Raw genomic sequence first — 23,644 nt, forward strand, 5'->3', positions numbered from 1 at the left:
TTCCGTTGGCAGGCTATAGATTTGGCAAATCGTCACACGATCCTCCGGGCACCGGATAGGACCTAATCTGCCACTTCTGACCAAATTCACTCTCACTGCAGTCTTTCGCACCACAATCGCTTGGTCACTGGGTACGTTATTGTACGGTACGCTATTGGCCGTTGTGGTGCGGTCGAACTAAGTTCCGTACGGAATAAACTATAACGTCCAATTATCTTCGGTGACGATACCACTGCAGTGTTCTGTTCACTTTGGACGGATGTAGGTGGTTATGGAAAATGACCAACCACACGGAACTACCGATACGCATAATAGCGAGCGTAAACGGCAAGGTCACAGATCTTCACTCCTCCGGATCGAAATACAAACTTCTCCCTCAAGACTTTCTCCTGGCTTCTTTATACCCAGCCCCGCCATCGCATTTTGATTTTGGTTTCTTCGCTCAACCGCCATACCAAATAATTATCGCCGGTTGGCGGTTTTTTTTTGGGACTGCAACCCGCATAGCACAAACATTTTAGTACAATATTTACATATGGCTGACGAGACGAACCTTTAAATTCAAATCTTAACGAAAGAAAACAAGAACATAATATATACATTTTATTTGAACATTAATCTACAAAACTCAACTTCTACGTCGGCCAAGGGCTATTAAATATACAATAAACGTTCACTCAAACATGAAAATACGGAGCTTGAACATTTGTTATACATTTAGACATTTACTTACAATATGACATAAAAAAATACAACCTTCTTAGTGAGCCAAATTGACCAAGTGTTTAAGGCAATAAATTGTAACCTGGGAAAGTGACTGGTTACAATTCGTACAACTATTGCTAACTAAATGATCGGCGCTCCCAACAAATGAAACTATGTATCTCAATGCCGAGATGCCTCCAACCTGATCCGGTAGCCATGCAAATACATGCATGATTGTGGAATGTGGCATTTGATGTTACTGAACGGCCCCACTACTGCACTGATAATCAGATAAGTTCTAACGAGCAAATGGCTTATATACTTTCTTGGTTACGTTTGCTTCATGAAAACATTATTGTTGTCAAGAAAAGCATTTGGGGTCACCGTATTACGTTCCCATCCGTTTGTCTGTGACATCTGAATCATTCAATTGATCGCGTTTTTGAGAAGCCGCCACTGTCGGTCATAGTATGCCTTTTTTTTTGTTCCCATTTAATTTTGCATTTGCCATAATTAATGTGGTGATGCTTCAAAGATTCCGCTTGAGTTGGCGCGTATATGTTCGCGGCAAAAGTAACAGACTTATGATTGGGCGACCCATTGGGTGACACGGGCGATGATGGGCAAGTGAATGTACGCAGTGAGTATTGTTCGGCAATGATCGGCCATCGGCATCGTTGGACCCTTCGTCGTCATCCATCGCGGCGGGATGGATGACGTTGTTACCGTCATCGCCGCCGTGGTGGAAACCGAACAGAGTAGAGTATCATATCAGCAGCGTTGGTCGTGAATTGCCCGGCAATCAAGCGTATTTTAGCGCTATCTGTACACAGTGTTACAGTGGCCGGAGTTCGAGAAAAAGATATGTCGACACAATTGAGATAGTTGGATGGAGACGGATGGTTGTTTATTAACACTACACCTCACACATTTTACTAAACCGCATGGAAAATAAAATATTCCATTTTTTAGTTATTCGGACGAAACATGCAGATCTTGACCCATGCAACACACGCTTACGCCGATAGATTTTTAGCCAACAACTTCATGAGATTCTTGAATGCCTTAGAGCTCAGTACTTGATCAATCCACTTCAGACGAGTTCGATCTAACTTTGTTTTGAAACCCGAGCACTGTGCACACAGCCCGTGAACTCGCGCATGGAACCAGTATCTGTATCAGTCACGACAATCCACTTCGATGACTAAATACCTTCCCGTCGCCTTCCCGATGATGGTGGTGATGATGACGACGGTAACAGCGCGATGTCGTTGCCGTTCAACCAACCGGCAGCGGCCGGACCGTAAGAACATTTTGTTGATTGAATCGACCGACCGCGACAGCGAGAGTGGCGGGGCTCTCTAGCACCGGTTGAACAGTTAGTCAGTCCTGAAACGCAGGTCTCGTAGCAGCGGGAGAGTGTGTTCTCGGTGGTGTCCCTTTTTTTTCGGTCGCGTCCTAGGGAATGAGAAACACTGCCAATGCGCCGCATTTATTAATCAAATGACGATTTCGATTACTCGCGATTGATTCGATCTGTAACGGAGCCGAGCGAATTTTCGGAAGACCTTGAAGGTCAGAGCACGGGTTATCGCTGCCGGTATAGTCTGGTCGCGGTTGGGGGTGAGAGTGAGAGTGGTACTACGAGTGGTGAACAAGTGTAATGAAGACGATGACCGCCAAGAAGTGAATGTTTACAAACAACTGTACGGATTGGTGGTACGGCTCGCTAGAAAGCAAGAATGAGGAAGTGATTGAAGAATGCACTCCCTGCAGTGAAGTAACCGGAGTGGGATTTGTGGTTGTTAATGGTGGTTACTGAGTGTGATGCAATTTGAACTCGAATACGGCTTTCGATCAATTAGTCTTGATGATTAGTTTTGTGGTTTGGTTGAGTGATTTTTCTATTTAATATCGGAGCAGATCATATTTTAGCACCTTTTGTGGTTCATCGTGCTAGCCTCATGCATCCACATCTTCCAATCAGTGCAGTAGATTTTTGAGATGGAATTTCTTTCATTTATCTTTGAGACCGGAGTGGACTGAATCTGAGAGGCTCATATTTGAAAATTGTTTGCATTTTGCTCGGCCAACAGTCGTCGATCACGTAGTTTCTGAAGGGTCCGCAAATCTAATCGCACCACTATGTACTCGTCTAATTACAAATGAAATCCATTTTTTGTCGAATTGTTGTCTGAAATTCCAGATACGTGAACGGCCTCCTCATTCGTCAGATTTTTGTTAATGCATGCTTAATTAATTCCACAAGCATTGCTCAGTTCTTGTGTCATTGAAAATCTTCCATCTAATTGTAATAATTGGCACGACGGAACCCTCGTCGGTCGAAGAGTCTTGCGGAGATGAAAGTCAAGCGGGTTGTGCAAATATAACGATTTGAGTTAATTAATTCATCGAGTCTCATATAAAATGAATAAAAATAGTTTGTTTACCGAATTCACAACCTAGGACACGTGATACTAATTCCTAATGTACACAAAAAGTTCAAAGGCAGCACAAGCTCTTCGATTAAAACAATTCTATCTTATCTCCTCCACCTCCACCTGCTAGATAGCCCTTATAGGAGAATGATTGGTTGAAATGGTTTATCACAGTCCAGTCGCGATGCGATGGTGTCGTCACGCTCGAACTCATGTGACAGTTCGATTTTTTTTATTCACTTTCAGCACGGTGCTGAAAAATCGCGACAATCAAAACCTTATCCACTCATGTCCATTCTGTTGAGTTAGAAATTTCTCATAATTCCACTACCGGTGACAAGCTTACAATTGAAGTTTGATTGGAACAACAATTCTTTCGTGCCGACCTCTAGCAATGACGCAGGACAGTCAGTCAATTGCGGTCGAGAATGTCGCACGATAACAACGGCCGGTCGTGCGGTGTCCGAAGGAGATGCTTTATCAAGTTTAATTGATACCAATCGATCGATCGGTCGATGTTTTGCGATATCTGTATCTGCCAATTTAGCGTAAGGTGGACGTTCGCAATTCGCATATACCTGTCAATAGGGAGGGTGGTGGTTTCGTTTCCCTCTCTTCATCTAGCGGCAGAACAATGTCAATCCATCACATGTTCTGAATCGTGTTTTTTTTTCGGCGGTAACGTGCGGCTTTTTGTCCCCTAAAAATACTTTCCTTGAGTTATCGCTTCAATGTTCCCACTTTGAATAACAGAAATATCCACAGTGGTGAATCTCGTTCCAATGTATATTTTTTGGCAAAATTCAAAAGCAGAAAAGTGATGATTGCTAATCAAATTTCATCGAACAGCAAATCGTGATCAAACAAATTTTGAAAGCAATTGTTATGTGAGAGGAGACATTTAGAACACGTTTGTTGTGCCATGAAGTGCATTATCTCTATTCTAAAATAAAAGGTTTACTCGAAAAGAAAAGCATAAACAGAATTAAAAAAAAAAGCTTTGAAGTTTTTAAGTGCAATGTCTCCAATTATCATAAGAAGAATTAGTGCTGTTGGATTTACTTTTTTACTTGATTAGAACTAGATTGACTAGAACTTCACATATACACGTAACCCCAAAAACATTCTACGCTACTATGGTGACGCGACTCTATCGCCTGGCCATTGTGATTCTGTCACCGACCCTACGATAGAATCGCGGCAATGAAATCGCTTAGGTCTGGTGGAGCCTTCACTATGCAATTCTACGTGCCTCGACATACTGCCCAGACAAAAACATGTAAAGATCCTTCATATGATTTTGAGTAGTAGGCAATATGTGGAGGCGCGTGGTACATCGTAGCTTACGGTCACGTAACTCTAAAGATCTAAACAAATAGGGTTACCACTCCTGGACTTATCTCAAAGCTACTATTTTCATTTTTCATCTTTCAAGCAAAAACAAATTGATTTTTTAGCAAAAAGGAGCAGGTGCTGTATTTCTTTGTTTTTAGTTCTGCGATGAGATGAATATATGTTCAGCGATATGAAAAACGGATCAGTTCATCTACTTAAATTACATGCAATAGTCTCTTGAAAGGAGGCTTCCGAGCCTCTCGAAAGGAGGCTTCCAAGCCTCTCGAAAGGAGGCTTCCGAGCCTCTTGAAAGGAGGCTTCCGAGCCTCTTGAAAGAAGGCTTCCGAGCCTCTTGAAAAAAGGCTTCCGAGCCTCTTGAAAGGAGGCTTCCGAGCCTCTTGAAAGGAGGCTTCCGAGCCTCTTGAAAGGAGGCTTCCGAGCCTCTTGAAAGGAGGCTTCCGAGCCTCTTGAAAGGAGGCTTCCGAGCCTCTTGAAAGTAGGCTTCCGAGCCTCTTGAAAGGAGGCTTCCGAGCCTCTTGAAAGGAGGCTTCCGAGCCTCTTGAAAGGAGGCTTCCGAGCCTCTTGAAAGGAGGCTTCCGAGCCTCTTGAAAGGAGGCTTCCGAGCCTCTTGAAAGGAGGCTTCCGAGCCTCTTGGAAGGAGGCCTCCGAGCCTCTTGAAGGAGGCTTCCGAGCCTCTTGAAAGGAGGCCTCCGAGCCTCTTGAAGGAGGCTTCCGAGCCTCTTGAAAGGAGGCCTCCGAGCCTCTTGAAAGGAGGCTTCCGAGCCTCTTGAAAGGAGGCTTCCAGGCCTCTTGAAGGAGGCTTCAGGCCTCTTGAAAGGAGACTTCCGAGCCCCGTGAAAGGAGGCTTCCGTGCCTCTTGAAAGGAGCCTTCCATGCGTCTTGAAAGGAGGCTTCCGAGCCTCTTGAAGGAGGCTTCCGGGCCTCGTGGAAGGAGGCTCTGAGCCTCTTGAAGGAGGCTTCTGAGTCTCTTGAAAGGAGGCTTCTGAGCCTCTTGAAAGGAGGCTTCCGAGGCCTCTTGAAAGGAGGCTTCTGAGCCTCTTGAAAGGAGGCTTCCAGGCCTCTTGAAAGGAGGCTTCCGAGCCTCTTGAAAGGAGGCTTCCGAGCCTCTTGAAAGGAGGCTTGAGCCTCTTGAAAGGAGGCTTCTGGAGCCTCTTGAAAGGAGGCTCTGAGCCTCTTGAAAGGAGGCTTCCGAGCCTCTTGAAGGAGGCTCTGAGCCTCTTGAAAGGAGGCTTCCAGGCCTCTTGAAAGGAGGCTCTGAGCCTCTTGAAAGGAGGCTTCTGAGCCTCTTGAAAGGAGGCTTCTGAGGCCTCTTGAAAGGAGGCTTCTGAGCCTCTTGAAAGGAGGCTTCCGAGCCTCTTGAAAGGAGGCCTGAGCCTCTTGAAGGAGGCTTCTGAGCCTCTTGAAAGGAGGCTTCTGAGCCTCTTGAAAGGAGGCTTCTGAGCCTCTTGAAAGGAGGCTCTGAGCCTCTTGAAAGGAGGCTTCCTGAGCCTCTTGAAAGGAGGCTTCTGAGCCTCTTGAAAGGAGGCTTCCGGGCCTCTTGAAAGGAGGCTTCCGAGCCTCTTGAAAGGAGGCTTCCAAGCCTCTTGAAAGGAGGCTTCTGAGCCTCTTGAAAGGAGGCTTCCGGGCCTCTTGAAAGGAGGCTTCTGAGCCTCTTGAAAGGAGGCTTGAGCGTCTTGAAAGGAGGCTTCCGAGCCTCTTGAAAGGAGGCTTCCGAGCAACTTGAAAGGAGGCTCTGAGCCTCTTGAAAGGAGGCTTCCGGGCTTCCTGGAAGGAGGCTTTCGATTTTCTTGAAAGGAGGTTTCCGAGCATCTTGAAATGAGGCTTCCGAGCCTCTTGAAAGGAGACTTCTGAGCCTCTTGAAAGGAGACTTCCGAGCCTCTTGAAAGGAGGCTTCCGAGCCTCTTGAAAGGAGGCTTCTGAGCCTCTTGAAAGGAGGCTTCCGAGCCTCTTGACAGGAGGCTTCTGAGCCTCTTGAAAGGAGGCTTCCGAGCCTCTTGAAAGGAGGCTTCCGAGCCTCTTGAAAGGAGGCTTCCGGAGCCTCTTGAAAGGAGGCCTGAGCCTCTTGAAAGGAGGCTTCCGGGCCTCTTGAAAGGAGGCTTCCGAGCCTCTTGAAAGGAGGCCTGAGCCTCTTGAAAGGAGGCCTGAGCCTCTTGAAAGGAGGCCTGAGCCTCTTGAAAGGAGGCCTGAGCCTCTTGAAAGGGGGCTTCGGAGTCTGTTGAAGGAGGCTCACGAGTCTCTTGAAAGGAGGCTTCTGAGCATCTTGAAAGGAAGCTTCCGAGCCCCTTGGAAGGAGGCTCACGAATCTCTTGAAAGGAGGCTTCTGAGCCTCTTGAAAGGAGGCTTCCAGGCCTCTTGAAGGAGGCCTGAGCCTCTTGAAAGGAGGCTTCCGAGCCTCTTGAAGAAAGGAGGCTCTGAGCCTCTTGAAAGGAGGCTTCTGAGGCCTCTTGAAAGGAGGCTTCTGAGCCTCTTGAAAGGAGGCTTCCCAGCCTCTTGAAGGAGGCTTCCCAGCCTCTTGAAAGGAGGCTGGCCTCTTGAAAGGAGGCTTCCCAGCCTCTTGAAAGGAGGCTTGGCCTCTTGAAAGGAGGCTTCCCAGCCTCTTGAAAGGAGGCTTCCCAGCCTCTTGAAAGGAGGCTTCCAGCCTCTTGAAAGGAGGCCTGAGCCTCTTGAAAGGAGGCTTCCAGGCCTCTTGAAAGAAGGCTTCCGAGCCTCTTGAAAGGAGGCTTCTGAGCCTCTTGAAAGGAGGCTTCCTGAGCCTCTTGAAAGGAGGCTTCCTGAGCCTCTTGAAAGGAGGCTTCTGAGCCTCTTGAAAGGAGGCTTCTGAGCCTCTTGAAAGGAGGCTTCTGAGCCTCTTGAAAGGAGGCTTCTGAGCCTCTTGAAAGGAGGCTTCCAGAGCCTCTTGAAAGGAGGCTTCTGAGCCTCTTGAAGGAGGCTGAGCCTCTTGAAAGGAGGCTTCCGAGCCCTCTTGAAAGGAGGCTTTTGAGCCTCTTGAAAGGCGGCTCCTGCGCCTCTTGAAAGGAGGCTTCCGAGCCTCTTGAAAGGAGGCTTCCGAGCCTCTTGAAAGGAGGCTTCCGAGCCTCTTGAAAGGAGGCTTCCGAGCCTCTTGAAAGGAGGCTTCCGAGCCTCCTGAAAGGAGGCTTCCGAGCCTCTTGAAAGGAGGCTTCCGAGCCTCTTAAAAGGAGGCTCCCGCGCCTCTTGAAAGGAGGCTTCTGACGAAGCAATTTAGATTTTCGGAAAAAGCCATCATATCTCTCTAATGGAAGCCTCCGAGCCTTTAGGTTCTAGATTTTAATTACTCTATGTTTTGTACCACAGTCCTGCACACACTGTTCTGGTTATAGTGGCAGGATTAGGTTTTGATTGATTGATCACCATGCATATTGTGTACAATACAAACTTTTGGAATCAAAATTTTCACAATTATCACAACTTTGTCCATCAGCGTGTATTTTCAAGGTTCTCCTGTGGCCGGCAAAGGTATATTGAGGTGTACATGTACCCCAGGTTGAGAACCGCGTATCTATCACAAATAATATAAGAATCCTGCATTTTGTTTACAGGCTTAAGAAAATCATAACTTTACTTCTGAATTTCTTAACCTGAGATTACCTTAGAACAAATATTTATTATAGGCAGAACAAACTAGGTGCAAGCTGCCATGAAAAGTTTCCTCTTTTTCTATCAGTGTTTAGAGCAAACTCCTTCAAGAAATTTATCTTAAAATTCGTTCAAATTCTCCAGAAGTTTATCCGATGTTCCTTCTGGAGTTTTTCCAGGAATTTATTCCAAAGTTGTGCTCTTCCTGGAATACTTCCTAGAGTTCTGCCAGGAATCCACCCAGGTATTGCTTCAGAAAACCCAGCGGGATTTCCTCTTCCCTTCGGAAACCAAAGAAATCCATCTAAAATTTCTACAAAAATTCCTCCGTTAATTCATTCATTGCTCCACGAACTCCTGTGGCAGTTACTCAAAAATATCTTCCATAAATACCTCCAGGACTATCTCAGAAATTTCAGCCGAGAACACTCAATTCGAATCTGGTTACCTCACAATTTGATATCAAGCATCAAAAGCCATCAACCGAGGTGGAATAGCAACTGTAATTTGGAAGCAGAAACAGCATTGGGTCGGGCATCGCAAATATTTCTTCGGGAATTGCTTTGAGCACTCATAGAAGAATTCATCAGTTTTTCTCCGTAAATTCCTTACATAATTTCTCTCCAAGCTCCTCCGGGTATTGCTACATGAATTCCTTCAAGAATTCTTTTAAGATTCCTCCGAGAAATTCTCTAAGCATACATTCAAAAATTCATCCACGAATTCCTTCAGGACTTCCCCCAGGACTACAACCATGAACTCTTTTAGGAATTAATCCAGGAGTTTCACTTTTAATTCCTCCATGAATTTCCATGATTTTTTTAATTCTTAAAGGGAATTCGTAAGAAAATTCCGAAAACTTAGATTTTCTTGAGGATTTTACGGTGGGATTCCCGCAAGAATTCCCGGAAATATTCCTGGAGAATTGCTTAGAGAAATTCCTGCAGGGATTCCTGCAAGACACACTGAAGGAATTCCCAAAAGAATTCCCCAGAGAAAATCGTGAAAAAAAATTCTGGAAGATTACCGGAGAAGTTCCGAGATGAACTCCCGAAGGAATTCTCGGAGGAACTCCCAAAAGATCTCTCGAATGAACTCCGGAGTACTTCCCAGAGGATATCCCGTAAGAATTCCCAGAGGAATTTGTGGAGGAATTTCCCAGAGGTATTCAGAATTGTTGATTGAAGTCCTGGAGGAATTGTCGAATTATCTCTTAAACAAATATCCTGGAGCATTTCCTGAGAGAATTGCCGAATTAATTCCTAAAGAAACACCTGGAACAATTCCCGGAGAAATACCAGAAGGAATTCTTTATAAAATTCATGGAGTAATTTTCATGATAAGTTCAAGTGGAAATTCTAGATTAATTCCCGGAGGAGTTTCTGGGGGGAATCCCGCATGAAAACTGGGAAGAATGCCTGAATGAAATCCAGAACAAATATCTGAAGGAATTCCCGGAACAGTTTCTGGTGAAATACCTGGAAGTATTCCCGAAAGAATGCTTGGAAAAAAATTCGGAACAATTCCAAGAAGAAAATCTTTAAAAAAAATCCATAAAAAAATCTCTAAAGAATTTAAGAATGAAATCCTGGAGAAAATCCTCCATTTTTTTTTTTTTGGAGGGATTCACGGAAGAACTCCCGGAGAAAAACTTCTGGAGAAACTCCTGGAGGTATATTCGGAGAAACTTCCGAAGGAATTTCCACAGGGACTCCTGGAGAACCGCTTAAAGACACTCCTAGAGAATTTACCAGAGGAACTCCCGGAGATATTTTGGGAGAAAGCCCCAGAAGGAGAAAGTTCTGGAAGAATTTCCAGAAGATTTCGGTGCAATTCCCAAATGAAATCATAAAACACTCGGATGAATCCCTGAGGGAGTTCCCAGATGAATTCCAGGAGGATGTCCTTGAGAAATTTCATAATTTCCGGCTCCTAAAGGAATACCCGGAAAAATATATAAAGAAATCCCTGGACAATACCATGAAGAACTCCCAGAAAGAATTCCAGAATAAAATCCTGGACGAAATTCATAATGGAAGTCCCGGAAAAATATCTAAAAGAATGTCAGGAATACCTGGAAGTTTTTTCGGAGGAATTTCAGGAGGAGTTCCTGTAGATATTTTCGTTGAAGTTCCTGAATTTCCTTCATGAATTTCTTTAAAATTCTTGAAGGATATATTTCGGATATATATCATATGAAGGAATTCTCGAATGCATTTCGGAAGGTATTCCCAACGATATGTTTTTACTTCCCGCCGTACAAATTCCTGGAAAAAATCTTGGAGGAAGGGCGGAAATCGTCAAGAGTTTTCTGAAAGTGTTCCTGGAGGAGTTGTCCAGTGATTTTTTAAGGAATCTTTGAAAGGATTACATGAGGATTTTATAAAGAAATTAAACTTTACCTGCTTTTCAACTAAGTATCCTCAGTTATTAATTGAACGCTTGTCCATTTTCACCATTACATGATTATTGATTATGTATCTTGTGAGGCAAACTACAAGGTACAATCGAGAATGTTTTCCACCCGAAAACATCCTACACTGTGCCGAAAATCATGGCAATCTAGCGCTTTTCCTCGCAAGACTAACTCCCTGGAAGAATTACATGAGGATTTTGAGAAGGTTTTACGGAATTTTTTTTTTATTCAACACTTTTCGGGAGGAATTTCAGGAGGAACTTCTAAAAGAACATCTGGTGGAAACATGTTATTACAAAGCATATAGAAAAAAGGAATTAGTATTGGGTGTTTTCGATTAGTTGGAAAAAAAAAATGACACTACATTGGCCGGAAATACCGAACAGTGATCGTGTGATCGATGTGAGGACCCTATTCCGTTAGTGGGTGCAAATCAAATTTCTACTTTTCTTACCGACTGATTGTGGTCTGAAGGTCTTAAAAGTTGATGCGGTCGCTTCTAGAACGCCGGTGGGAAACGTTTCTGATCATCATCGCTCTAGTCCAGCAGTTGGTTTTGAACCGGTTGAATTGTATCTTAGAGATCAAGTGCCAATACTCCGTAGAACCTTGCACCTTGAAGTTGTTTTTGATGGAAATGGCTATGTCATCCAGCGTGACAGACCGGTATGAAAGCCGATATTAGAAACCCGGATTATGCACTAGAGCACATTTTTCAGCAAACATGGTTTAGCCTGCACTCCTTGACCTGTCTTTGACCTTCTGCCAACCTGATTCACGGTGGCATCGATTTTTCTCTCACCTAAGGGTATTTCTCTGATGCTATCAGCAGGATATCATTCGCTTATACAATGATGTAGATATTCTTAGGAATTTGGACGAAAAAGTTTTCCAATGCAATCATTGATAGCATAACGGTGATGACGGAGCCCTGTGGAACCCCGCCCAAGTAACATTTTTAGTTTTATAACGGTAATGAAAACCAATATTTGCTCTACATGACTTCTATAAAACCAGCCTAAAACCAAATTATTACTGGGGCGGTTTCCTACTCTGTGGTATCGTATCTTAATGCACCAAGCTGAACTTGGAAGCTGCGATCTTGAAGTAAGTTTTTGATAAACTTGGGCTACCGCCATTGTCCACCACCTGTCAAATTCCAATTGTGGGCGCGAGATATGTCCAAAGAAGCCTTCTTCAGATGGTGACCGGTGTTTTTCGTATCCTGGAGTTGGTTTAGCAAAGCATACTGTCTGTTGTCGAGTAGATATGTGCTTTAAACTGTTACCGCGGATTACCATACGCTTCATCACGGGTTAGGGACATAAGGTCGAAAGACATAAGGTCGAAAGGACAAAAAGTCGAAAGACAAAACGTCGAAAGACAAAAGGTCGAAGGGACAAATGGTCGAAAAGGACAAAAGGTCGAAAGGGACAAAAGGTCGAACAGGACAAAAGGTCGAAAGGACAAAAGGTCGAAAGGGACAAAAGTTCGAACAGGACAAAAAGTCGAAAGGACAAAAGGTCGAAAAGACAAAAGGTCGAAAGAAAGAAAAGATCAATAAGATCAAAATTACATTCAGTGAGTACAACTAATAGATGGATGTTTGGGTTTTCTAAATATCACATCGACCTGTTGAAATGGCGTACGCCGCACATCAAATACATCAATGCGCGCACCTGCTGGGTGCCCTTTTTTGACAGATCACTCATTGAATGCATTTTGTTTAATTGTTAAAAATATTGAAAAATAGAAGGGAATTTTTTTGCCAACTGTATAGGACAACTCTGTCTCGCGCAATACAAGTTTTATTCATTTCCAAAATCAACAATCTGCTTTATCTCTAACAAAACTATCTAGACATTCATAATATCGTTTCATAGTCATTTCTCCTTCTTTGAAAATGGCTCATTCTTCAACTTTGATTAATGAGATGAGTGTGTTATTATTTCTGCTTGAAGTTAAATGTACGTAAAAAGGACGTTTTGTCCTTTTCAACCTTTTGCCCCTTTCGACCTTTTGTCTTTTCGACATTTTGTCCTTTTCGACCTTTTGTCCTTTCGACCTTCTGTCCCTTTCGACGTTTTGTCTTTTCGGCCTTTTATCTTTTCGACCTTTTGTCTTTCGACCTTTTGTTATTTCGACCTTATGTCTTTCGACCTTTTGTCATAGATTCCTTCATCACCTTTGCTGAGGCTGCATTGGGATCGGGATACTTGATAATCACCAACTGGATCAGGATTGGGTATCCTATTTCGTCCGTGCCTGCCGACTTCCCTACTCGTTTTTAGGGCAACTTAAGTTAGGCTAAAATGAAGGTTTAGTTGGATTTTTCAACACTGCTGGAGGGGTTCCTGGAAGGCGAGTATCTCGGAAGCGAGCGTTTTTATTTTCGAAAATATTTCGGGTATTCTGACGATTATGACCGCTACTAATTCCATATAGAAACCAGTCCACAATGGACATGGAAACCGCGGAAATGTCGATGGCTGACTCTACGCTTATCCAATGGAAGGCGGGTGACCATAAGGCCAAAACCATATGACCAGACTTGGATACTGCATTGAGAAGCTTACTAACTCTGACGTTGGTGGAGAGACTGCCCCAAGTATGGTGGTAACCGTTTACGTCCCCAATGATGATCACCGGCGACGGCAGTTCCTTACAGATTTTGAGAGCTGTCTTGCGGACTTCCCACTAACGCAGAGGAAAAAAAATACGACTGAATACTATCCTTCTCGTCTTGTTGTCCACGTTCTGAATCGAATAGTTTTCGCTTGGACTAATTTCTCTTCTCCCTTGCGTTAACGGGGTCGGTAGTCTTCGTTTTTCTTCCGCTGACAGATCGCGACTGGGTCTCCTTGAATGGTTTTGAAATACGGAACGGGAACGGTCGGGTTGTCGATTCCCAATTGTTTCACGATCATGCTGTGGAACGGCTGTGGATTTACAACGGCAGCATTCATACTTTTTGTCGTAGTACTTCCTGCTTAGAAGCCATCTTGATAAACACTTGACAGAATGTGACGAAATTTCACACATGTTTACATTACACTCTGAACTAGTGTTACTCACAATTTAAATGTTTACCCTTGTATTAAAAAGTTATACACAAAAGAAAGTGTACTATCTTTAGTTGATATTTGATAATGAAAATGCATATTTCTTCAAAGTAACACAGATCACATCATTGAGCAATGTGAATCCCATTCTGTGTTATTATTATCTCTATTTATATCCAACTTGATATTTGCTGTGACAATCATTGAGATCCAGTAATAATCTTCTGATATAGAGACAAGAGATTTCATGTCGTCCGTTGAGAGATAAGAACGTGCTCGGCACCTTTATTGATCCTGCAGAGATTTGTGTACATTGAGCATGGAAAGCCACTTCTAGGCTATGTTTGTTGATTCAGAGTGCAATTTCGATTGCTCCGGTTGTTCACGAAGCAGCAACTGCCTGAGAAACAACAAATGCTCCTTGCCTTTCGCATAGTAATTCATTATAAGACAATAAATTACCCATTCAATCAACGCAATACATTTTTCAAATTAGATTATCAGACACACTTTTTCATGAGTCTGATGAAGTAACTACGAAAATATCGAATACAGTTCTGAATGGTCACATCTTTGATTGTGTCAGTCTCTGGACTTAAATTTAGAATATAACGTCATCATTACTTTAAGAAATTCTTAAGCCATTTCTTAAAAAAAATATCAGGTCATAGTTTGATTCATTGCAAGTATATAAAGCATTTTAGCTAAATGTGATATATTTACATTCTCAACGTGATAATTCCAGCACGATTATTCCCCGTTTAAACATGTCAGCAGACAACTTGACGGTGATTCATCGACTTATAGCATTCACTGCAAGTGAATAAATCTTAACTGTGAGTTACAATCAGTTGTAAGTGTCTTTTGTAATTCAATCACATGATCTGAACCTTCGTATAGTGAACGTCATTACCGCTCATATACTTCTGAAAAACGTTATCATGAAGGGGCTTGTTCGCTAATCTCAACCTAGAAAACCTAATCTTCACCCCCTTGCTCCCATCGGCAATGATCAATGACATCTGCTTCACGGCGAGCGCCCTGCCAACTCGGTATAAGGCGCGTCCCATCGACTCAAGTACCATGCAGAATCATGATGAGGAACCCCCGCCCGGTACGGTTATTATCAATTGTATTCAATCAACTTACTTACTTAGTCCTCTGTAAACAAACAATCAATCGGTGCACCAGGAGCTCTTCCGCTTTTCCGTCTATTGCGGTGCAAAGTCTTGAACTTGTCCCACTTCAGTTCCCATTACCGTGCGATATTGCCGGGTCAACGATTAGTTACCAAGTCAAAGCTAGACAGATTGTTAGTAACATCCATGACGATCCAGTCGTAACGTCCGCAACGAAAGAGTCTGACGGTTTTCCGTGCAAAAGCGGGTAGCAGAAGTCATTGATCGGCAATCTGATCAGCGGATCTTGCGCTGCGAACAAAGCAAAACTAAACCGCACGTGGCACGTTTTTGCGAGGCCCTTCCCAAACAGGTGTCACCAATTAGTTTCTAGGCGGGTGGGTGACTGCCGCCATGACTGTGAAACGGCAATAAAAGGATCCCACGGAGCGAACGTCGCGAAACCAATAATGTGGGCAATAATTACTTAGGGCTGCTTCTCTCATAATATCGGTTGCGACTCGGTGTTGGGAGGCCAAGAACCGTTTTATTGTTTTCAGATCTCGATAAAAAAAAAACACAACAATAAAGCCAAAATAAACCAAAACGTTTTATTCAAATGCGAGGGGATATGCTAATTGTGCTATCTATCATTATGGTTGTATTGTGATTTATTTATTTATTGGTGTGATAAAACCATTGCTTTTATTTGTCAATTATTCAAGCAAATTATGATGTTTGTTAGGGCCCTCCTTAGCCGTGCGGTAAGACCCGCGGCTACAAAGCAAGACCATGCTGAGGGTGGTTGGGTTCGATTCCCGGTGCCGGTCTAGGCAATTTTCGGATTGGAAATTGTCTCGACTTCCCTGGGCATAAAAGTATCATCGTGTTAGCCTCATGATATACGATGCAAAAATTTTAACTTGGCTTAGAAACCCCGCAGTTAATAACTGTGGAAGTGCTTAATGAACACTAAGCTGCGAGGCGGCTCTGTCCCAGTGTGGGGATGTAATGCCAATAAGAAGAAGAAGAAGACAAAGAAGATGATGTTTGTTGAACAGACCGATTCAGGCGGATCCGTAGAATCTACAACAATTTGAAAACTATTGAAAATAGTAATGCTTCAATAAGAACAACACATTGTTCGGGATATGTAGACGATTTGTTTTCGTATTTTGCGAAATCCAGAAACCGGGAGTAAATGGGCATTGATTACACGTTCGCCGCACATGCATGTAAATCGAGCCGCGAAGTCGTTGACACCTCCTCCCAAGTCAAGTGCGGGCGCACGTTAATATTCATTATTATCGCACTGTGCGACGGTAAGCGGGGATCGATCGCGGAACTGCCGGGTGGCAATTCGGGTGGAAAATGACGGGAATTGCGCGATAGTCCTCCCCTAGACCGAGACGCATAGATGAAGGATTGACGTCTTCGGGAGTTGTTTGTCTGCTGGGAACGAACTGAACGGGCATTCAAAACAACATTGTTTTGCAAAAACGTGTTCCTCTGGTGTTGGAAACGAGACCCGATGAATGCATTAGGCAGTGCAAATTTACATTTAGAGCGAAAATAGATCGTTTTTATGGGGCAGGTCAAGCGTGACAACACGGGACTCGAACGTGAACAGCGGCATACATCACGAGCCAAAGGAATGATTCATCGTGGACGCCAACGTAATTCATACTCAAATTGAAGCTAACTTTGGGTCGGTTATGAAGCCAATGAAGGCGGTTAACTAATGGTGACTAATGACAATTTAATAAGTGCAAATAGCTGTTTGGGTGCTGGGCTTGAGTCAGCACCGCATTAGTGAAAAGACAGTTTTGTGTGCGAATGGTTGAAGTGAGCCGAAGATTAGATAATTTGATAATACCGAGTTATTTTTGTTGCACCTAATCCGAATTTTCGCGAAACAATTTGTAAAGCATCTGTAAGCTTACGCGATGGCGATTTTTTACTGCAGACAGTCGTTTCACTATTTTAGATGGTCGAAAATGGGTCAAAACACAAACTGTAACACTAATCGTTCAATGGTTTTATACGACTGAGAAAGCCGATATCTCTACATGTAGTTTTTTTAAAAGACAAAAGGACAATTTTCCCAAACTCGTTTTGTAGTTGAAGTACTCCCTTCTAGGAGTTCCGAAAGGAATCCCTTCTGGGACTTCCGAAAGGAATCCCTTCTAGGATTTCCGGATGGAATCCCTTCTGGGACTTCCGAAAGGAATCCCTTCTAGGATTTCCGAAAGGAATCCCTTCTGAGACATCCGGAAGGAATCCCTTCTGGAACTTCCGGAAGGAACCCCCTCTGGGATTTCCGGAAGGAATTCCTTCTGGGAATTCCAGAAGGAATCCCTTCTGGGAATTCCGGGAGGAATCCCTTCTGAGACCTCCGGAAGTAATCCCTTCTGGGACTTCCGGAAGGAATCCCTTTTGGGACTTCCGGAAGGAATCCCTTCTGGGACTTCCGGAAGGAATCCCTTCTGGGACTTCTGGAAGGAATCCCTTCTGGGACTTCCGGCAGGAATCCCTTCTGGGACTTCCGGCAGGAATCCCTTCTGGGACTTCCGGCAGGAATCCCTTCTGGGACTTCCGGCAGGAATCCCTTCTGGGACTTCCGGCAGGAATCCCTTCTGGGACTTCCGGCAGGAATCCCTTCTGGGACTTCCGGCAGGAATCCCTTCTGGGACTTCCGGCAGGAATCCCTTCTGGGACTTCCGGCAGGAATCCCTTCTGGGACTTCCGGCAGGAATCCCTTCTGGGACTTCCGGCAGGAATCCTCTCTGGGCCTCCCGGAAGGACTCCCTTCTGGGACTTCCGGAAGGAATCCCTTCTGGGACTTCCGGAAGGAATCCCTTCTGGGACTTCCGGCAGGAATCCCTTCTGGGACTTCCGGCAGGAATCCCTTCTGGGACTTCCGGCAGGAATCCCTTCTGGGACTTCCGGCAGGAATCCCTTCTGGGACTTCCGGCAGGAATCCCTTCTGGGACTTCCGGCAGGAATCCCTTCTGGGACTTCCGGCAGGAATCCCTTCTGGGACTTCCGTCAGGAATCCCTTCTGGGACTTCCGGCAGGAATCCCTTCTGGGACTTCCGGCAGGAATCCCTTCTGGGACTTCCGGCAGGAATCCTTTCTGGGACTTCCGGAAGGAATCCCTTCTGGGACTTCCGGAAGGAATCCCTTCTGGGACTTCCGGAAGGAATCCCTTCTGGGACTTCCGGAAGGAATCCCTTCTGGGACTTCCGGAAGGAATCCCTTCTGGGACTTCCGGAAGGAATCCCTTCTGGGACTTCCGGAAGGAATCCCTTCTGGGACTTCCGGAAGGAATCCCTTCTGGGACTGCCGGAAGGAATCCCTTCTGGGACTTCCGGAAGGAATCCCTTCTGGGACTTCCGGAAGGAGTCCGTTCTGGGACTTGCGGAAGGAATCCTTTCTGGGACTTGCGGAAGGAATCCCTTCTGGGACTTCCGGAAGGAATCCCTTCTGGGACTTGCGGAAGGAATCCCTTCTGGGACTTCCAAGAGGAATCCCTTCTGGGACTTCCAAGAGGAATCCCTTCTGGGACTTCCAAGAGGAATCCCTTCTGGGACTTCCGAGAGGAATCCCTTCTGGGACTTCCGAGAGGACTCCCTTCTGGGACTTCCGAGAGGAATCCCTTCTGGGACTTCCGAGAGGAATCCCTTCTGGGACTTCCGAGAGGAATCCCTTCTGGGACTTCCGAGAGGAATCCCTTCTGGAACTTCCGAGAGGAATCCATTCTGAGACTTCCGGAAGGAATCCGTTCTGGGACTTCCGGAAGGAATCCCTTCTGGGACTTCCGGAAGGAATCCCTTCTGGGACTTCCGGAAGGAGTCCCTTCTGGGACTTCCGGAAGGAATTCCTTCTGGGACTTCCGGAAGGAATCCCTTTTGGGACTTTCGGAAGAAATCCCTTCTGGGGCTGCCGGAACGAATCCCTTCTGGGTCTTCCGGAACGAATCTTTTCCGGAAAGGATCCCCATGGGACGTCTCAATTTCAAATGTTTGATAAATAAAAAAAATCAACATTTATCTATAAAAATGATATTCGGGTTGAATGTTTTTATATTTGTTTCCCTTCTTTTTTTTTAATTTATTATCTTTTTTTCGATAAACTTTATTGAAGACAAAGCCGAAAATGCCAAAAACCTGGAATTTTTCCTGGAATTTATATTATGAACACTTATACAATGCAATACTTCGTCAACATCAGCCGGCTAATTCCAATTCTAATTAAGACGTTCGGTTTTCCCCTCGACCAAAGAATCCTCTGACTTTTACGAGCCGGCGATTCCTGTCTTCGCGTGCATGCAAATCACTTTCTCATGCTTGTTTCACTCAATCTGAACAGTAAATCATTGCTCCGCGTGCCGATGTGTTCAGAATGCGCCAATCAGTGTCGAACTTTGTGAATTCAAATTTAAATTCCTAACTACGTGACTCTGCCGGGCCGCTTCAAAACAACCCATCAAATCGACTGTTATTGAAGGCAAAAGTGATTACCTAGATATAGGATTTAACCTACCATGCAATCATCATCATCAGCGGCAGCAGCAGCAGCGAAAACAGCATCGCCAACAGCGGAAGCGGCAGTGACAGCCGGCAACAAATAACCCGAATTAGTGTTTATCGAATTGAATTGTTCCTGTCGAACGCGCGGATCAACACGTGCGCACTCTGGAGGTTGTTATCGAAGGTACATATACGTGTTTTGAGCTGAGCTCTTCTCCGTCGTCGTTATCGTCATGACGGTGAAATTGTACGAGCCGGTCGCAGTTGCAGCAAGTTCATCATCATCATCGTCGTCGTCCAACGCTGCCACACTACTAGAACAGTTCCGATCGGATCATGGCAGTAATGGCACTCTGGCGCTGGCTTTTAAAGGTAATTTTGAATGATGCTTCGTATATTCAATACGCGATTCTCGGATCATTCAACCAATGAAAATAATTGAATGATACTTTTATTTGCATGAAACATGTGCATTAGAAAACTAATCTCTTTGTTGAAACATTTTTCAATTCTATTACTTTTTTTGTATTTGGCCTAGAAATCGCTTCATTTCCGCAACAATAACGAATTAAGCCAGCAAGTAGCATCCAACTGTTGAATAACATTTAATACTGTATTGTCTATCCGTGGTTACATAGATGAGTCAATCAATTTTCTCCGGCTTCCTTCCATGAATGGGCCGGCGGAACTCTTTTACGTATCCATACCGCGCCTTATTATTAGACACCTTACTGACCGACCAACCGCGATACGGTCGACCTTATGCAATGCATACCCCAGTCACCGATTGTTCAGCCGTGAGCATCGCCATTACTTTCTTCGGTGCTGAAGTTCATGGGACATTAACTTTTCCGCGGCGACGGCGGCGCGGCGTCTGTAGCGTCCGACTCGGAATCAACCCATCTAACAGCGATGTTGTTTGATATGATCACTGATGAGTTTGTGTTGCTGTGCATCGGATTTGTGGATTCAATGTGGGATGAGTGAATTAACACTTGGCCAATATTCATTACTTTTTGATTTTGAGGTCGACTTTTTCTACGAATTTAAGAAAGTGTAAATCAAAACATATTGAGAAGTTGTCTTTGATTCGGTATGATGCAACACGTGTAGCCGGATTTTGGCCAACATTTTGGACTAGCTGTCCCATTCCAACGTGAGTCGGTGTGATTAATCTGTTCACATATTACTGACACCTTTCGCGGGGTTTGCCATACTGGCATATTATTATTATTTTTGGGAATCTCAGTCCCCGTGCCCACGAGTGCCACCTCGTGCTGTGAAGTTGTGCATAGCAATTGTGTAATGTCAAGCGGACCGTAGAATCGTAATTAGTGCAAAAAGCGTGTGGGCTAAAAATGTTGGTCAGTTGGACACGGGTGACGAAGGAGGCGATGGTATCGTTGGCATAAAAACGGATTCTTTGATTGACCGGGGCAATAATAGTTTGTTGTATAAGTTCGTCAATGACACCTACTTTAGTGAAATGGGTGAAAGCTGATGAGGTACTGATCTCTGGGTTTTAAAACAGCGTTATTCACATCCATTTGCCATTCAAATTACCTCATTTTGTCTGCAGGATTATGGTTAACGAAATTGAGAGAATCAAGTTAGTGATGGATTGGCAATTTGTTGTTTGTGCATAAAAACACGTGTTTAAGTCATAAAGCGTAAATAAATCTTCTGCTTGTCATTTCTGTTCGAATTTATGTAAGAAAACTTTCGACGAATATGATAATATTAAAAGCATGACCGCCTTTAGATAAATGATCAATTTACTATTATTGTTTTCTTGATGCGACTTGAAAAAGGTTCGATTTGTGGCAGTGAACAATTCTTTACCATCTCAGAGCCACACCAATGTATTAGAGACCTGGGCGATGCTCGTGGAGGACCATGGAGTTTTCAGAAAGCCTTAGACTGATCTGAATGGAGAAGACTTTTGTGTACTGCAAAGGCCACTCTGGCCTTAGTCTGAGTATATGATCGGCGTATTAGTGCCTGCTAATATATTCATCTTTGTTGATTCTGTACTCAAATTGGCCTTAGAAACTATCCCAAGAACCAGTTCTAAGCCGGGCAGCGAAGTAGTTCATTGGAGGTACAGGAAACAAAGAAAATGGTAAAAGCCAGAAGGAAAGCACTTCGGTCAGTCAATCAACTTCCAGACGACCATCCGGAAGAAAAAAAGCTCTTGTTACCTACAGGAACAGGCCTTATGAGATTGAAGACAGAGTATTTCCTCTACGCACGAAGAGTATGGCTACCACGAACCGAAACCTTTCCCTACCCAAAGGTGTGACATATTCTCATAGGCTGACGATAACGGGCAAATAGCCGTTGAAAGCACTCGGTGGCTATAAGACGGAAACTACATGCAGCATGCAGATAGTTCTGTTATCAAATGGGCAGATTCAGTTGGCTTCAAATTCTCTGCCGATAAAAAGTGTTTTTTTTTTTTTTCTTATAAACGTATAACCAGAGAACCTAATGGACTTCCAAGATCCGTAACCAATAAAGCGCTCATCCCAGTGGTCAACATTCATTTGGCAGGAGCAAGACAAAGCTTTCCCCTCAGCCTAAATTAGACCTTTCAATCAAAAGCAACTTCAAAGCTGGACAAGAACACTGCAGCCCTTCGATTCATATTTGCATCACAGACAGAGAAACAGATGTCTCATTCAACACATGTTCCATTGTTTACCTTTTAGACGGTGGGTTCAATTTTTCGCAGGTGGTCAATCAGCCACTTATGGTGCTTCCATCGGATTTCGTTGTCTTCAACGTTTGCACCTCCTTCTGGTTGCGTCCACTCACAGTGCATTTAGCATTTCGCGATAATGTTTCCGTGGCGATGATTTTGATTGCATTTTGTTCAAAGTGAGCATGGTCTTGCTTTGTAGCGGCGCATCTTGCTGCACGGCTATGGAGGGCCCCTTTGTTTGGGTATAGTAACGAAATACTACAGCCACAGACAAACAGACGTAACACTAGAGAGATAACCATAGACCATGACTTCAACGATCAATTTGAATTTGATTGATTGGGCGCTTAACAACTATAGAGGCGCAAGCGTCGTAATCCTTCGAGTTTGATATTTCACTCCAGCGCCTTCTGGTGACAATGAAATACGAAACACACACACATAACGCATCTCAGATGGCTCTTCTTCTTCTTCATTGGCATTACATTCCGCACTGGTATATTGCCGCCTCGCAGCTAGGCACAGTTATTAACTACGAGGATCCTAACCCCAGTTATCATTTCTGCATTCGTATATCGTGAGGCTAGTACGATGATATTTTTATGCCCAGGGATGTTGAGACGATTTTTCGTGGTATTTTCAAGACATTAACTTTAGAATCTTTTGGATTTCGCCGGAAAAAGGGGATGAACTTCTTAGGGTTTTTTTTTAGTTTTTCCAAAATATTCACTCGGAATTATTTTCGTATTTTTCACGGGAACTACTTTGAAGCTTCTTGAATTCTTAGGAATCAACACGTTCAAATCACGTTGGAATTCCCAAATAAATCTGTTTGGCATTTCGGCGGAAAATTCGTCGAAATTTACATGATGAGATTTTCAGATTGTTTCGGGAAATTATTTGTATTGCCCATAAGAAATTCTTGGGAAATTCCATTGACCGAAAGCGACAAACGGCCAAACTGGTAATTTCGCCGAAAAGTTGTTTGCCCTAACATTTGGTCGTAATGGTCATTTGGCTAAATAGGTCATACGCCCGAAAATGCCGTTTGGCCGACAAGGTAGTTTGACATAATGGGCCATTTGGCAGAAAATGTCATTTGACCCAACGGAGTCATACGGGCAAATATCAATTACTGACAGGATAACATGGTCAAAAATGTCCACCCGTTTGGCCAAATAACATTTAACGGAGAAATGGCCTTTTTTGTCAAACGACCATTGAATAAAATTTCGTAACCTTTCCACTTTTCATGTCGATAGTGGCCTTTAAGCCAAACGTCTTCTAACCAAATTTCATTAAGCCGAACTGAATGTTCATCTGAAACTGTTTATCAGGTCGAAAATGGTTTGACCCAAAATGTAGTTTGGCCGAAAGGGACATACGAGTGAGAGGTCCGAATTGGAAATTTGTCCAAAAAAAAAAATCGTTTGACCGAAATTGCCGTTTGGTAGGAATCATCATTTGGCAGAAAGAGCCATTTGTCACGAAAATGTCCTTTCTGCAAAACCAAACCCTTTTAACCAAATGGCATTCTCTGCCAAATGACCTATTCGGCCAAACGACTTTTTGGCAAAATGACCAAGTCAGCCGAACGACACTTTACGCAGAAAATGCCGTTTGGCCAAAATGGTTGTTTTGCAGAAAGTCATTTTCTGTCAAATGACCATTCTTACTAAACAGCATTGTCGGTCAAATGCCTATTCGGTCAACCCACTT

General features: G+C 44.0%; 1 protein-coding gene across 7 annotated transcripts in view; it reads left to right on the top strand.

The window, feature by feature from the left end:
• LOC134225142 (serum factor response D-like) overlaps positions 1-23,644 on the top strand; it is a 692,637-nt gene that overhangs the window by 417,385 nt on the left and 251,608 nt on the right. The window contains exon 1 of one of the 7 annotated variants that reach the window (XM_062705016.1): positions 19,139-19,593. The exons of 5 other annotated variants lie outside the window; for them this stretch is intronic. In XM_062705016.1, coding sequence (XP_062561000.1) covers positions 19,455-19,593 — 139 coding nt within the window. In that variant the 5' untranslated portion in view covers positions 19,139-19,454. Of the gene's footprint in view, positions 1-19,138; positions 19,594-23,644 lie in introns of those variants that run through there. One more of the 7 variants, XM_062705032.1, reaches the window with a different exon arrangement.

The sequence above is a fragment of the Armigeres subalbatus genome, chromosome 1, assembly GCF_024139115.2.
Source record: "Armigeres subalbatus isolate Guangzhou_Male chromosome 1, GZ_Asu_2, whole genome shotgun sequence".
In the NCBI taxonomy this organism is placed as follows: Eukaryota; Metazoa; Arthropoda; class Insecta; order Diptera; family Culicidae; genus Armigeres; species Armigeres subalbatus.